Source organism: Lepus europaeus, chromosome 5 (assembly GCF_033115175.1).
Source record: "Lepus europaeus isolate LE1 chromosome 5, mLepTim1.pri, whole genome shotgun sequence".
NCBI classification, from domain to species: domain Eukaryota; kingdom Metazoa; phylum Chordata; class Mammalia; order Lagomorpha; family Leporidae; genus Lepus; species Lepus europaeus.
In genome coordinates this window covers 51,300,476-51,313,718 of record NC_084831.1, presented here as the reverse complement: position 1 = coordinate 51,313,718, position 13,243 = coordinate 51,300,476, and the positions used below count along the sequence as shown (strand labels likewise).

The 13,243-nt window shown below is 40.9% G+C and overlaps 1 protein-coding gene across 1 annotated transcript in view; it reads right to left on the bottom strand.

Moving 5' to 3' along the window:
• Positions 1 to 5,438: 5,438 nt before the first annotated feature.
• The window catches only part of HOOK1 (hook microtubule tethering protein 1), a 68,718-nt gene continuing 60,913 nt past the window's right edge, over positions 5,439 to 13,243 (bottom strand). Inside the window, exons 21-22 of the mRNA XM_062191432.1 lie at positions 10,789 to 10,857; positions 5,439 to 9,180 (exon numbers count right to left, since the gene is read on the bottom strand). Of these exons, the coding sequence (XP_062047416.1) occupies positions 9,010 to 9,180; positions 10,789 to 10,857 (240 nt within the window). The 3' untranslated portion in view covers positions 5,439 to 9,009. The remainder of the gene's footprint in view (positions 9,181 to 10,788; positions 10,858 to 13,243) is intronic.

The window sequence follows — 13,243 nt, the reverse complement described above, 5'->3', positions numbered from 1 at the left end:
GAGCACCACTTTGTGGGATTGCATGCTGGAGTAGTAAATGGATGTGTACAGAAGAGAGACAGGACGATGGAGCTGACCCACTTTATAACAGCCTGCTCTCACCACAACAATCCATTTGTGTGAGAACTAATCCAATCTCACAAAAAGACATTAATTCCTCTTGAAGGCCTCGCTTCTCCACACCACTACACTGCCAACCAAAGTTCAAGATAAGCTTGGTGGGAACAAACCACAACCAAACTGTAACACCTGTGTAACCCTGTTGGATGTTAACAAATGTGGCCCCATCAGCACTGTCACATTGCTGTGGGCAGACAGCTGGCCAACAACCAGAGCTGTGCACAAGACCATCTGAAGTGAGCTAGATTCACTCAAGTCCAGCCCATGCCCATGAATGAGTGAGCCTTGCTCAGACAAGAACTATCTCTGAGCCAGACTACATTTCCAATCTGAGACTTGTGGGTTAAAATGGTTACCGCATTAAACCGCTCGGTATTGAGGTGCTTTGTGACACAGCGATAGTTAACTGATGCACTCCTCGAAGGCAGGAACATTATCTGCCTTGCTCAGTTCTGTGTCTGCAGTATGGTACTGTTCAATAAATACAGAGTTAATTGGTAAAACAGGTAGGATCAGGGAGACGGGTGCTCCATTGGAACCTATCACTAGAAATCAGATAGCTGGTACTTCTGTTCTTGTCATCGCATCCCAATGACCTATTTCTCACTCCTGATGCTGCCTTCTATTCTAAGCCTCAAGAGCACAGTGGGGGAGCACTGTTTCAGTTCCAGTTCCCAGTTGCCTTTCTGGAATGGGGCCACCCATCCCTTTCCCCCTACTGGTTTCTCAGGAACAGACAGATGCCCTGGACGGATATTTTGTGCTTTCTGGGTCACATTATGTTTTTCTGCATTCAACATGGGCTAAATTTTCTGCTCTGTAAGGCTAAGAAATTTTTCTTTATCTTATAAACAGGTACCAAATGAAACTAAGCAAAAATAGCCAAGTGCACAGGGTCACTTTTAGGGACTGGCACTGAATTGGTGATTTTGCCTGTTAGAGCAGTTACGGTGAGAACAGAAGCTTCTCTTTGCTCCAGTACATCAAGGATCCAAAGATATCACAGGGCTCTTGTGCACATAAAACTACATTAAAAGATTGAGGGGAGGTAGCTTGGGAAGTCAGACGGACTTCAGGTCAGAGCTTTGTAGCTACACTGGCCTCAATTTAATTCCCAGTTTTAGCTTGTGACTTGAGTAGGTTACTTTCCCTGATCTTGTTTCCTGATCTGCGAAATACAATTTATAACAGCTACTGTGGTAGACCATATGATTGGTCAAAATCCTCCTTGCAGGAAGATTTTCTATAACCACCTGGAAAAATGCAGAGATGGCCTTGTGATTGGCTTTGGTCAAAATACCAAGAGCAAAAGTTCCCTCAAGAGTTCCATGAGTCATTTCTGAGTACCTAAGAGCTGCCAGCTAGTACTTCAATGTGTTTCTTTTTTCTTGTCACAAGGCCAGCAATGGCCCAGATAAGAGTCTGTCGATCCATGCCCAGAGTGACAAAGTCAGGAAGCAGAGTCATAGCTGATTCCAGATGGACAAAGGATGCGAGAAGTAAACCCATTTTGTGTTAGCCACAGAGGTTTGGGGAGTCTCACTACACATGACTTATCCTAGACTCTGATACACCTGCTTGGTAGTTGTGAGGCCCAAAGACAGATGCATATCACAGTAACATGGTTAACCCACCACATAAGCGACAGCAGTAATGCTGCTGCGCTGATCTGCCACTGGAGAACGTACTTGTATTTCTGTTATCTTTCTTTCCCCAGGCAATTTGATCTTTTCCCTAGAGCTTTCCTAGAATACAGTCTTCTCTGCATTGACTACAGGATAATTCCTTTTTTTTTTTTTCCAAAATTTTAATTAATTAGAGAAGGAAAGAGAGAGAAAGAGAGATGGAGGGAGGGAAAGTGGATGGGAAAGAGGGGGGAGAGAAAGAGCAAAAGAGAAGGGAGAGAGGGAGACTCCTAGCTGCTGGTTCACTCCCTCACATGCCTCCAATAGCTGGGACAGAGTCAGGCTGAAGCCAGGATATAGGAACTCAGCCTTGGGCTCCCACAGGGACCCAAGTACTTGAGCCATCACCTGCTACCTACCATGGTGTGCATGAGCAGGAAACTCGAATCAGGAGTGGAGCTGAGATTTGAACCTTTCCACTATGGGATCTGGGCATCTCAACCAGCGCCAAATGCCTGCCATATTGACAAGTTCTTTAGCAAGGCTGTAACATTGTAAAACCCAAGATGCCACTCAATTGTAGTCCAGGTGAATGGTGCCCTCTGGAGTTGGATCATGGAGCTTGAGCCTGCACAGCTGTATGTATGGGCCTGCTCCTCGGCAGGGTCTGTGATAATTTCTGTGACCTGAAACCTGCTCACATCTCCAACTGCCTCCTAAACTACTGAACTACCAGCTCCCTAGACAAGCCAGGTCCTTTACCATTTTCATGTTCCTATAAAAGCTTTTTCTCTAAGAAATGTCTATAATTCAGACTCTTTTTTTAAAAAAAGATTTTATCTATTTATTTGAGAGGTAGTTACAGTGAGAGGTAGAGACAGAGAGAAAGGTCTTCCTTCCGTTGGTTCACTCCCCAAATGGCTGCAATGGCTGGAGCTATGCCGATCTGAAGCCAGGAGCCAGTTGCTTCTTCCTGCTAGTGCAGGGGTCCAAGCACTTGGGCCATCTTCTACTGCTTTCCCAGGCCACAGCAGAGAGCTGGATTGGAAGAGGAGCAGCCGGGACTAGAACCGGCAGCCATATGGGATGCCAGCGCCACAGGCAGAGGATTAACCTACTGTGCCAGCCCCTGTAATTCAGACTCTTAATCCTCCTACAAGAGAGGTTAAAGGTCACCACCCGTATTTTTCTTGACTTCGCTAGTGTCTTAGCCCTACCCTCCACACTCACCCCAATCCCTGAGAGTTAAAGTTTTGATTTTTTTATTTCCAAGTAATTTTCCAATTATACTGAACTTCTCAGGACTGTGTACTGCTCACATAGGTTTAGCACCTAACAGTTTCATGCTCAGTAAAATGTTTGTTGAGTATTTAGAGGAAGCGGGATGGGGAAGTTAGCTTCAGGTGAATTAACATTGCAGTGGGCTGTAGATTTTCTCTTGCCATGAGCAAGCCCTCTGCCTCTATGTGCCCTACTTTTATTTCTATAAAATAGGGGCTTTACCAACTGATTATGAAGGTTTCTTCTACTTTCAAGAACTGGAGTTGTACAGAGAGCTTTTCTGATGGAAAAATGAGGACCACCAAAAATCTACTTGCTCAGAAAAGCAGAGGACACTGCACAAATAGTAAAAACCAACATTTCCAGAACTGAAAATGAACCAAAGTCTTGCAACAATGTGAGCATCTGCCTAAGATGCTGACTCCCAGTAAGAACAGCCAGCCTTGCTTTGACGCCCTGTTGTGGTTCCCCTCTCTCCAGCTGTGAAGTACCCTTGGAAAGCAACCATCTGGCAATTGCAGTAGCTGTGAACATCCAGTACCAAGCAGCCACTGGAGAGAAAATTGCTTTGGAGCATCACAAAGACTGCCACCCCTAGGAAACTGTTACTATTTGACCTCAATGGTAGTGTCCTGAAAAGTCCCATTCTCAGAACTTCTCTTTATCTGAGCTGACTCAAAGCTTACTCTGGGCAAACCATCCTTTAGGGTATTTGGTGTAAAAAAGAAAAACCAGATAGAATTGTATACTGCAGTAACCCAAGGTAGCAATGCCAGCTGGTGCTAACAAGAGAATTAGAAGGAAAACTTGGGAAGAGATGTCCACTGGAGCTTCCCAAACTCAAACATATTCTTAGGATAATCTAGGTCATGAACATTCAAAGGTTCTGTGCATCCTCAGGAGACAGAAGCCCTGAGTCATGTCTGATGGTCATAGGCAGGAAGGTAGCGCCAATGTAGAATTCTGAAATACCTGTTAAGAGCATAGAAGGCATGACATAGCACACATGCAGAGTCTGTTAGGCATGGCTGACACTACTGGCCCAAGATGTTTGAGGAAACCTGTCTAAAATCATCTGAATACTATGGAAACAGTGAACCTAAACTAAAAGATTCTTACAGAATTAGCCTGAGTAAATATCTAAAAACAAAGATGCACTGATAATAACAGCAATAATAATAGACCAAAGGGCTATGATTTCCACAGTTTTCACTCATCACTTAAAATGCCAAGTTTTCAACAAAAACTTGTGAACCAAAGAAACAGGGAGCCAAAGCTCTAATCTTGAACATCACACTGTGATCTCACATGCCCTGCAGCTTGAGACAAGAAATATATTCAATTAAGCTGGGGATTCAGAACAGAGCTGTCCAGCATTCTGAGACAAAAATGTTCTATATTCACATCCCCCAACAGAGTAGCCACTAGCCATTTCAAAATTGGCTGCACTAAGGGAATATACTCTTAATTAAAACTTAAGAGGGCTGGTGTTTCACCTAGTGGTTAAGTTGCCCACATCCCACATCAAAACATCAGGGTTCAATTCCCGGCTCTGCTTCACACTTCAGCTTCCTCTAATGCAGAGCCTGAGACAGCAGCAGGCGATGGTTCAAGTAGTGGGGTCCCTGCTGCCAAGTGGGAAACCTGGATTGAGTTCCCAGTTCCCGGCTTTGACCTGCCCGACCCAGGCTATTACAAGGCATTTGGGGAGTAAAAGGGTGGGTGGGAGTTCTCTCTGTGTGTTTGACTCTCGCGTGAAATAGTTTAAATATTCAATGTGGATAGCAGCCATCAGACTGAACGAAGAGCAGACACAGAATCTAGGCTAGCTCTTGGTGAACCAGTCCCAGAATAATGTAATGTTAGTTGGGGCAGCACTTTTGAGATACTGGAGATCTAAAGTGAGAAAGAGCTTCACTTTTGTCTCCATCCTTGCACATCTCTGTCACATTAACCTTACCAGGCCACAGGTAAACAGATATTTATTGAGCATTCATTAACAGCAAGAGAACTAAGCCTTTACAAGACATATGCTAGGAACACAGTTCTCTACAAACCAATTCCACAACTCCTCTCAACAAACTTGTACATATTGGAAAATAGGATGAAGGAAGAGAGAAATCTCCCAAACAACACATATTTTTTAAAAAAGAGAGACGACACAGCTAAATGATTTCAGGGACACAAGTTCCTTCTTCCTTATTGTCCACCTGTCCCTGAGGGCTGCCTCAGGCATATGTCATTCCAACTCCCTTTTATACATTTTTTCACTCACAAAAAAATTAAAAAGAAACAAATAGTTGGAAGCATTAATGCAATTATTTTTCTTTACCATTCTCAATACTTTCAGTTCTTTGAAAGAGCAAATAAATGGGTACTTGTGCTCATTAAAAATATCACAAACGGCAGACACAGAAGCAAAAAGTTTATTTACTTAAGACATGTTACAACTATTATATTATTGGACAATCATTTATTTAAAATAATATCCTAAATACTTACAAAAATAAATCAAGTATTGCTTCCATTTTTCAAGTGTCAAAGTCTTTGCCATAGAAAATAGAAAGGACCTTTTATAAACTGAACATGACACTTTAGCAACATCAAGAGTAAGAACTGCACACGGTTTTCTTCTATGCTTTGTGCTTTACAAATTTCCAAGGTACTTCTTTGCAATGTAGAGGTTCACAATAAGAATGTATGCATACAATCATGTGCACACAATTTTACATAGGAATGTTTTCATTACATATACATATAGAGAACCTAGCACAGACAGGAGTCCATCCTGAAAGCCACCCTGTCACAGAGACAGATGTGCCGCTACACAGAAGCAGGTGTGGATGGGGAAGTATTAACTAACATTCAGATCAACACTCCAGTTCTCAAAGATGATGACCTCCTAATAGGGGATACTAAGACTAATATTTCTAGATAAGATATTAATTCTTAATCTCTATTAAATCATTAATTTGACAGTCTTATTTATAGAAAAAATAGAATAAACTTCAAATTTCTCAATACGTTAATCTCAGGATAAACATTACTGTTAGATGTACACATCTTTAAAAAGGTAAAGAATCGTCTTCTGGCAAATGTTCAGACTTAAAAATCATTTCCAAATTGGTCTGTGGTTCTACTTTATAATCACTAGGACAGTCCATTCCTTTGCAAATAGATAAATGCTGAATATCTTTTCTATGATAAATGCATTCAAGCCCCTCTTACAACACAGATGTGTGTAAATTATGCTTCATAACAAAATATTAACGCTTTACCACCCACAGGGTGTCAATCTCACCACATTAACCAGATGTGGAAAAGATCTCACTTCTGATCAGTTCCTGAATTTATGTATGATAAATCACAGTAACACAGAACTTTAAATTACATTGGTCCTGTATAAATACTGACATATCAAATATTTAAAATTCCACTTATCAACTAGAAAAGTCAGAAAATTTCTCTATTAAGAAAAAAGAATCTTCTAGCCTTATGTCCTTATTTAGAAATTAAACATATTATTTAGAAATTCCAAGTGTAATAATTGAAACTTTATGAGCATTTAACTGTGAAACATTAATTTATTGAAATTGATGTTTTACAATAAATTCTACTAAAAGGGAGCTTGAAGAACTTGTAAAATCTGAATTATAGGCAAATAGAAACACCAAAGGGGCATCTTCCTTGACCAAAATATACCCAAATGCTATAATATTTAGAAAATTTTTAATAGCATGCTAAAATATTTTCAAAGACTTTTTCATTTCACTAAAAGTCACAGGAAAACAGACACTACAAGAATATACGAAAATGCAAACCAACAATAATTATACCGATAAAAACATCAAAATCTAAGAGGTAGTCAGTCACAGAAGTAACCCTGATGAAGCAAAATCACCTGACAGATGTTCCCAAATCTCAGAGATCCAGATGCTGTAAAAAGTTCTTATATTTTCAGCAACTCAAAATTAAAAAAAAATTACTGGGCAAGAACCTAAACCTGGTATCTAAATGAGTAACACTGTAAATGGAACAATACTCATATTTGCAAAGAAGGTTAAGAACAAATTCCAGATCATAGGTCTACAGAGTGCCAGTCAAATCTGGTTTACTACTTGTTTGTGTGAATAAAGTTTTACTGAAACACAGCCATACTCATCTTATTTACATATTGTGCATGGCTGCTTTCATGGTAGAATAGCAGAGTTCACTGCTTGAGACAGCAATTCAGTAAGACCACAAAGTCTAAAATATATCCTACTTTTCCCTTCTCAAAACATCTGCCGAGCCCTGGCCTAGAGATATGGCTGCTAAGCAGGTCACTGTTCAAGAGCACTGGAAAGACAGAGTTGTCACAACATTAAGGTATTCAACTATAGAGAATACAGGATGCTAGTTATGTCACAGTTCAATTTTTATATCTGAAACAGAGTATATTTAATTCTTATGCTCTAGTATCAGAGTATTTCCCCAATAATGTAAAAAGATTTACTATGGTGGCATTCAACAAGACATTGTGCAATGATTGATAGATATACTCTGTATTTGTGCTGTCCAAAACAGCTGCCATTAGGTGCATTTAGCTACTGAGTGTGTGAAATGTGGCTGGTGCCACCAAGGACCTGAATTTTTAAATTTAGTTTAAATGGTCACATGTAGCTTGTGACCACAAAATGTTTGATAGAATGAATTAACACAATTTAATTGAAATTCTAAAGTTGTGACTTTTAAAATGGACCCCAAAATTAAAAATAACATCTTTGAAATTAAGAGCTTTGGGCAGAAGTTACTCCATATCACAAACTCAGATCAAGACAAACTGCTTAACTGGGAAACACAATCAAACTTATCCTGTGTTGTTTTACCACTGTATCTTTTTTAAGGAGCAAAACTGTGATGTTGTGGTATGTTTGAAATCCTCCTAATTGTATAAAAAGTTTACAGATGTTTCACACAAAGTAGTTCATCTTGCTTTCTATCAGAAAGTAAACTGTGGGGTAAGTGTTAAGCCTAGCAGTTAGGACACAGGTTAAGATGCTTTGGCCCACTCACACCAGAGTGTGAGGGTTTGAGTCCTAGCTCTGCTTGCCATTCATTTCAGCTTCCTTTAGTAATGCACACCCTGGGAGGCAGAGTGGATTGAGTTCTTGCCATCTGTGTGGGAGACCTGGCTTTCCTTCCTGGCCCAGCTCTCAGCTTCTGCGTGGCCCGGTCATAGACATTGTAGGCAGTTAGGGAGCTAACCAGTGGATGAGAGCTCTTAGCTCTTCCTGTCTTTCTCTGCCTCCCAAATAAAAAAAAGTTTTAAGTCACTCCTTACAAATGTTTCAACCATGCTGTTGAGAAGCTTTTACCACATACACCTACAGAATTATGACATCTTCAGAGTCTGCACCACTGCCAATTAGTTACTTTTGCCACAGAAAATTCACTCTAATAGCTAATCTTCCAGATGTTTTATCATCCATGGCATGACAAAACAGTCGATAAAGAACTGAAGATCAGAAGTAAAATGTGTGTAAAGTCAGAAATCACCTCTGTGCAATTCTCCATGTGCTTGCCTCAAAACTATTTTATGTGGACCAAAAAAAAAAAAAAAAAAAAAAAAAAAAAAACCTACAAATCTATATACATTTTGAAATAACACATTACTGATTACATATTAAAAGTGAATCAAGTTAATGTTAACAACTGAAAATACTAAGTTTACACAAAGTAAGTCTGAAATAATTTACTCTCAAAAGACAAATACTTGTCTGAGATGTATGCCTGATTACATCTTCCAGTTATTTAAATGTACTCCTCCAGAGAGACAGCTAATTCTATACTGTTTTCAAAGTTGGTTGGCACAATTAATTTGACGTATTTTGATTTTTAAATAGCTGATATTCAGCATCATAAGCTTCCTTTCTCAATCTGGTAGTTAGCTGGAAGGTACAAAATATTATAAGGGAACTTCTGCTTGGTTTTCTTGCACAGTTTAATCGGGTGTTGCAGCAGGAACTTTAACAGAGAGGTTTCTTCTGGTGCTGGTGATGTGTCGCTGCTGTGCTAAGAACGACTGCGCAGGTGCACATGCCCCGCTGTCTCTGCAAGCACCACTTCCACTCACAAGTCTGGATTCCATCCCCAGCTTCTGGAAAGCTAGACTCTGGGGGAAAACAGAATTATATATATATACATGATAACATGGCCACGTACAAAGTTTGCCAAGTGCTTTTCACATACATAGTCATTTAATGATCAAAATAACCCTGTAAAGCCTAGATTGTCCTCATTTTATAGAAGATTATAAGGGTTCAGAAGCGGATTAATCTGCGCATGAGAATGTTATTAATAAAGCAAAAAAAAAAAAAGATTTCTCTATTTTAAGTGACTAACCTTGAAATAATAGAAAACAGTAGTTTAAAATAATTTGTTGGAATTGGACTGAATTATAAAAGAAACGTCAAACCAAATTCTTGTGTTTAGGGTGTCAATCCACTATCTATGAACAGACACAGCACAACATGAAAACATAGGTCAGTAGTTCTTAAAATATGGCCCCTGGCTTAACAAGATTAGGATAGCATCACCAACTTACTAAAAAGGCACATTTTCAGCTCCTACACAGACTTAGTGAATCAGAAGCTCTACAGGCGCAAAAGCAACTGTGTCTTAACAAAACTTTTCTGATACATGCTAACATTTGAGAACCAGCAGTATACTTTAAATTTACTATTGTTTACCTATGTATTGATACATGACAAATTACTGTAGTTTTGTCTTGTTTTTAAGATTTATTTATTTAGTACTTTGAAAACCTAAATAAATAAAAGAGTTACAGAGATAGAAGAGGAGGAAGAGGAAGAGGAAGAAGGAGAGGAAGAGGGAGAGAGAGAGGAAGAGAGAGAGAGAGAGAGAGAAAGTTCCATGGGCTGGTTTACTCCCAAAATACTCACAACATCCAAGGTTGGGCCAAACCAAAGCCAGGAGCCATAATGCTATCCTGGTTTCCTACATAGGTGGCCAGGGGCCAAGTACTCAGACCATCAGTTACTGGCTTCCCCCTTGTGTTAGTAGGAAACTGGTTCAGAAGCAGAGCAGCTGGGACTCAAACTGGCTCTACAACAGAGGATGTGGGCCTCGCAAGTGGTGGTGTAACCCTCAGGGTCACAACTCTTGGATTTCTCCTAAGGGAAGGCATGACTCCCTCACACTAAACCACATTAAGAAAATTTTTATTGAATGTAGCATTACTAGCAACTAGTATAGTACATGGGAGATAGTGGGTGCTCAACAGAGACACATTGCAACATGAATAATGTAGTATCTAACTCTCATTTCTTAAAAGAATTATGCACAAGAAACAGCAGAGGAACAAACAAAACAGTCCTCAGTGCCTGATATCACTGGATGACCAATTCAAAGGTCACAAAGAAGGCACAATGCCAATGACTTTATGCTATTTGCTCCTTGGTAGGACAGATAAGACAATTATTGTAGTGTACTCCCTGCATTAAAAAAATAACAAAAAATGTTTTAGCTCAAATAAGATAATTTTTAAAAATATTTATCAACATGCCCATGATTTTACATGTATTAGCTTGAGGTTGATGAGTCACAAAATCAATCATGACTGACAGTGAAAGGAAAATCTCTAGGACACACAGTTAGGGTAACTTTCTCTTCAGTTACATACACAAACGTGTCATGACCTGGGCCATTGTGAAAATCACAGTGTCCTAAACATCCAATCATTAGCTGAATTTCAACTCACCTTGTTATACCATGCAGAAACAATGAGTTTTTCTTCATAATCGCGGAATTTTGCTACTTTACATTCACTCTGGAAAAGGATAGAGGACAATTAAAATCCCAGAAATCAGCTCAAGTTACTAAAAACAGAATCGCTTCTTCACTATGGTGAGAGAATCTGAAGAATGTTTTTGTGAAGCACACAGAGCCATCAACCCGTGACCTGATGCACGCACAGAATCTCCTGAACACCTAGGACCTGTGATTGCTGCAGGAGTTTACCTGGCAGAACTGAGTGACGTAAACACACACACATTCACACAGAATCAGTGACTCCTAGAGAAAAACGCCAAAACACTGTACCAACAGCTGTACCAGAGACAAGTCCACACCAGGGCTACAGAGGAGGTAGGCAAAAACTACCCAGGACGATTCCGTAAGATGCTATGTGGCTTTGGACATATTTTTCTCTCTAGATTCCTGGTGGCCTGAATACTAGATTCTCTGTGGCCACCATAGAGATTGGCATCCCTTCCACAGGTACTCTACTACAGCTCATTTTAAAAATTCTGCTGAGTGCCAGATATAGGCAGCTCACATCAAATGCTATAATGCTCAAACAATCAAATTTCCTCTTAGCAACTTGCCCATAATATACAAAGTATACAGGAGCCAAGCCCGAGAGATGAAAGCCATGCCTTGTCCTGGCTCACATCGCCCCAGGAATGCACCCCTCAGGAGAGATGGCAGACGGAACAGCATCTGCTATTTGCATTCTGTTTTTCCTCTTTTATTTCTGTGCTGTGTAAATCTGGGACCCCTATTTGTCGTGTTTCAACTGCGACTTCACTGGTGTTTTTCCTTAGAGTCCTATAGTCTGAGACATCACGTTGTCCTCACTCTTGCTGGGAATGCACATTTCGAACATCGACAATGGTTACTGCCTTCCCTGGGCAGTAAACAGTCAGAACAGCTTAGATGTCCGAGGCCATCCAGTCCAAGTCTCATTATTTTACAGATGAGGAGACGGGACCAGAGAGGAAAGGTGATGACTTTTAGCTCATAAGTCACCATTAGGGTTGTAATCCAGGCCTCTGATTTATGTAGAATTTAATGCTGAGGATACAGAAACATAAGGCTCTTAAGACACCCTCACATGTGCCACAAAGAAGACCAAAGCTACGAATTCACAAGTTCAGAGTACATGGGCTTCATGTGGGTAGGAAATTACACTTGTTTATGGAATGCAGGGAAAGTTTTGTAGAGGAAGATGTGTCTGAATTGGAAGTTGAAGAACTAATACCAATTCTTCATACACAGAGCCTTCCAGGGATTTTCACAACACCTGACGTGGCTGGGTTAGCAGCACTAGCAAGTGCACCTCGGGGTGGTGTGTACTTTGGACAGAGAGACAAGGGTGCTGAAGCCTGCAAGGCTTTACATAAAAATAGTTCCACCATTCCATACCTACTTGTTCAGAATAACCCCAGCTATAGAAACAGAATATCCTTCTCTGAAATTTAACAGTGTAGTTGATTTACAAAGAAAGCAGAACTGAACTTGGCTCTAAAATGATGAAGATATGTTATCAGGAGGAAGCACACAGGACTTCAAGAACAGCGTCAAATCTCACCACCACATTAAAACAGTTTTGTAAAACACTTTGCAAAGGAAACAGAACAGGTTCAATTACAAAATCTAAGAATATAGCATTTAATACTGACATACGTATCCAAGGTCAAGGACGACATAATCACTAGCACCAAAATACATTTTAAATTGGGACTCAGGGGCGGAGCCAAGATGGCGGATAGTGAGGATGTGCGCCATTAGTGTGCGAAAATAAAGTTTCATAAAAGTGGAATTACTGTAGCCTTAGGAAAAGACTCAAGAAAAAAACTGCAGAGGAAATGCTTCCGGATCTAGTGGACGTGACACAGAGGATCTACTGAGAGCCCACTGCGTGGAAACCCAACCGCGGGAACCGAGCCGCAGAGTCTCGCCAGCGCGGGAACCAGAGGTAAGACAAAAGCCTCAGAAACTCTCCTCCTCCCGCCTCTGCCTGCAGCTCTGCCGCGGCGGCGGCATCCCGAGTACCTCTCTCCGCGGTCCCAGTCCCGGGGAGCGCGCGCAGGCACTACAGCGGCGGCGGGCGGCGATCCTGTGGCCCGGCTGGCCCTAGGCAACAGTGCCTAGAGAGGAAGATCACGGGAGAAGCCCCAGGTGGAGCCTTGGATCACCAGCTGAGACAAGGCCTCAGGAAAAGATTCAAGAAAAAAACTGCAGAAGAAACGCTTCCAGATCTAGTGGATGTGACACAGAGGACCTACAAGGAGCCCACCGCGTGGAAAACCAACTGCGGGAGACGAGCCACAAAATCTACTCAGCGCAGGAACCAACGGGAGCCATTCGGAATTACTTCCCAACTGAGTCAAAAAAAAAAAAAAAAGAGAGAGAGAGAGAGAGAGAGATCCAGC